This window comes from Daphnia pulicaria, chromosome 4 (genome assembly GCF_021234035.1).
Source record: "Daphnia pulicaria isolate SC F1-1A chromosome 4, SC_F0-13Bv2, whole genome shotgun sequence".
Taxonomy (NCBI): domain Eukaryota; kingdom Metazoa; phylum Arthropoda; class Branchiopoda; order Diplostraca; family Daphniidae; genus Daphnia; species Daphnia pulicaria.
The window spans coordinates 15556835-15560104 of NC_060916.1; the positions used below are offsets into that span (position 1 = coordinate 15556835).

At 40.3% G+C, this 3270-nt stretch overlaps 1 protein-coding gene and 1 long non-coding RNA gene across 4 annotated transcripts; one reads left to right on the plus strand and one right to left on the minus strand.

The window, feature by feature from the left end:
• Positions 1-434: 434 nt before the first annotated feature.
• Positions 435-1695, plus strand: LOC124338413. 3 transcript variants are annotated; one of them, XR_006917806.1, is made up of 6 exons: positions 435-709; positions 785-864; positions 976-1064; positions 1142-1272; positions 1358-1457; positions 1547-1695. It is a non-coding gene; the product is annotated as an uncharacterized LOC124338413 (long non-coding RNA). The 3 variants fall into 3 exon arrangements; XR_006917807.1 differs by lacking the exon at positions 785-864; XR_006917808.1 differs by lacking the exon at positions 785-864 and having other exon boundaries at positions 435-694.
• An 813-nt stretch (positions 1696-2508) lies between these two features.
• Positions 2509-3270, minus strand: LOC124337787. The gene has a single exon (XM_046791808.1). It carries the CDS (start codon positions 3268-3270, stop codon positions 2509-2511), a length of 762 nt encoding a protein of 253 aa, XP_046647764.1.

Consider the following 3270-nt stretch of genomic DNA (forward strand, 5'->3'; position numbering starts at 1 on the left):
AGAAGTTGTCCGCCAGGTGACTTAATTGAAACTGATGAGGAGACAAAATAAATAATAACTGCTGACAACTAATTCAATTAATCAATGCATGTCTAGCATGTGCATGCCAAGTGTAATGTGTGTTCATTTTCTGCATGTTTGAACCTCTTTTTAAATTTTTACTTGGATTCATTATTTTCAGAAAGTTATGATGTCAGCAGGTGAGATATACCTATTAGTTACATGATTGGCCGTCGTTCTATGACGAGAACTGAGAAATTGTCGCTCACCTGTAGGACCCTCCCTCTTTTGTTTATGCAAATGAAATTTGGCGCGACATGTGCAGTAAGGGATGAGAGGTAGGGAATTTCATGATGGCCGCCGCTTTACGAACCCTTCCTCCCTTCTTTAGCGGATTCGGCTGTTGGCGCCGCTTCTAGGAGGTGGGGCTACCGCTCCAATTTAGAATTTAGTTTGTCGCTGATTCTCAGGTCGAAAGGTTATCTATTTTTCTCGTCATTGTGAAATAGAAATTTTTTTTCGCTCGATCCATTTGCTTCCACAAGTTTTGTGTTGGACAATTAGAGGCGTTTCCTGGAAGAAACTCAGCCTTCCAGTTGTATGTTATTCACGTGCGTTGAATAGCACGAAAGTTTGTTTCGACACCTCGTTCACTTTCCCGCCACTTTGACGATGACAAAACTAACTCTAAATGGTACTACAAAGAGAAGTAAAAATTTCAGATTTATAGTATGTATTTTGGATATTGGCATGTTTCATTTGTATTTGTATATATTTAATTTAGACAAAAGAAAGATTCCCTAGTTTTGGTTGACATAGTCAATTCTGATAGAAATGGGTAGACAACACACAGGCAATCTGCTGGTAACAGAAGTTTTAAAACGCAGTGTAGTATCCTTTTGATTTCCTTGAATGTTTATATTCTCATTCATTTGTACATCAATTAATTGTTTCGTGATTGTTTGCTTTTTACAGTTGTGACTGACAGGAGAAACTTGGTTTGAGACTGCTCCATGACCAAACGTAAATGGAGTTGCTTGAAAATTGACTTTCCCTGAGTTTTGGTGAGTATTAGATTTATAGGTGACACTTGATGATTATACCTGATAGTTATACGTGTTTCTCATTTTTCTTATTATAGTCAAGCATGTGCAGACTCTGTGGCAATTGCAATGCGACATAATCTGGCATTTGGTGGCTACATCCTAGAAGATTCTAATTTACGGATAATCCAGATTCCAGATCTGGTCTGTGTCGGCTTTCCAACGTGAAGTACATAAAAATCTAACTCTGCACTCATAACCAATTGAGGAGTACCTAATAAAGTGTATTTTTTAATTTTTGTGTTGTTTCTTAGGATGTTGTGAATATTGGAAAGCAAAGATTTGCAGTCAGAAGTGGTGGTGGACGTGCCTTGCCAACGAAGTGGAACGTGTATGTCCATCGTAATTCTACAGGTTATTTTATCTAATTGTATTTATTTATTTTGTCCTATCCTCGAAATTCTTTCATTTTTAATAATCTTTCTGCTCGACTCTTTTTCTAGCTTTTACCGCCAGTGCAATCATAAAATCAAGAAAACGTCCATCCAAAATGTTTGACTCGGCCTTGACAGCTGAGAGACATTCGGTAGTCGCCCATCAAGTAGCCAGCTGTGGAACAGGATTGGTGTCCAGCGTTGAAGAACTAAAATTTTGACAGATATGACTCGCCGAGAGATCCAGTGAGGGCGTTGTTTGTCGCCAAAATGCCCTTTCAGTTAAATTCGATTGCACCTTTATTAAATGTTCATTTCAGTTGAAGGAGAAGCAGCATCCGCCGGATGGAAGACGAAATTGAAATCGATGGGCTTGATTTAAAATAAGCCCCTTACATGTCGCCGAGGAATAAGAGATGGATCAGTACTCTTGAAGGCCTTGAACGGAACGACGCAACCGAAAACGGAATCAGCCGGTCGATCTGACTCCGTCCGTCCTCCTTTAACGGACGAGATTTCAGCACTTTACCCTCTTCACAGTTCCACACAACAAGTGAGTTGCGTATTTTTCGTTTTCTTTTTGAATTCATCGTTTAGTCGAAAGTAAAAAGTACCCAGGTAGCTAACTTCTGTTGTCGAGCACTTAACTTCGTTCCCCTAAATCTATTTTAAAAAATTTTGGACATTAATCATGGACGTCTCTCCTGTTTCTCTGGGCCCCATTAAAAATTAAAATATTATTTGGCTTGCCCCACTCGTCGATCGAGATTACCGAAAGAAAATTGTCGGACCGTATTTTAGGGTACATTTCACTTGTAGTTAAAATTTCCATGGCAACATAGAAGATAGAGTGAATTATTTTATTCAGTAATTTAGAGGTTTAACATGTACACAATATTACCACATGCCTTTCATACTATTATAATTACTAGTTGCGTGAAGAGTATGCTTAATTTGCACCTTCCAACACATTTTGCAAGAATTAGATTTGTATATGCTTCTTCAGAAATCTGTCTCCATCTTCCATTATGTCATAGGTCATCTTTGGCCAGCGGTAACAGTTCCTCCAAAGTCTTGATTCTTTCAGCCGATCCTTTTTGACATTCTCTCTTCTCGTTTTCGATCATCATCCGGATGTACTCCGGAGTCGTGAGCGGATTGCCGGCATCCTGCTTGAGACAGTTGTTTAATTCCTTGATCAAGTCAATGCCTTTAACAATTTCCTTTTTCAGGAGGTCGAGATCGTTTCTCAGAGCTGTCACCAGCTCTTCGGCGTCCATCTTCTCTCCCTTGGCCTTTTCGTATTTTTCCCGCATCTCCTCCAGCGTGTGCGTCTCCTCCACGTTTCTGCCGTTCCAGCGGAATTGTCCTTTTTCGTGCTCTGTGCTGAAACAGTTGCAAATTTTACATACCGGGTCATTTGCTTCATTGACCGCATGTTGAACAGCAAGCGCAAGCCAATTGAAGATTGGAATGGCAGCTGATCCCTCTGTAATTTCGTAGAATGCTTCACAGTGTGCTATTTCAGTACTGGGATGGCAGTGGTCCTGGCAAGTCCTCTCGCAATTTTTGCAGCTCAGCGCGGTTGAAGGGACAGGATCTTGTACGTACTTGGCGACTTTCACTTTTATCTCAAAGTTTTGATTGGCGTCCACTTCCATTTTGTGCAACTCGATGAAAGCTTCTTTCTTTAGCAGCTCCTCCATTTGAGTCAAATGTTGTGGGATGACGTCCTGCATCCACTTGAGTTTCATTTCCAATTGGTGTCGGTTTTTCAAAAATCCTTCGGTCAT

Coding starts and splice junctions, on each gene's coding strand:
- LOC124337787 (XM_046791808.1), bottom strand. CDS start 3,270: ATGACCGAAGGATTTTTGAAAAACCGACACCAATTGGAAATGAAACTC.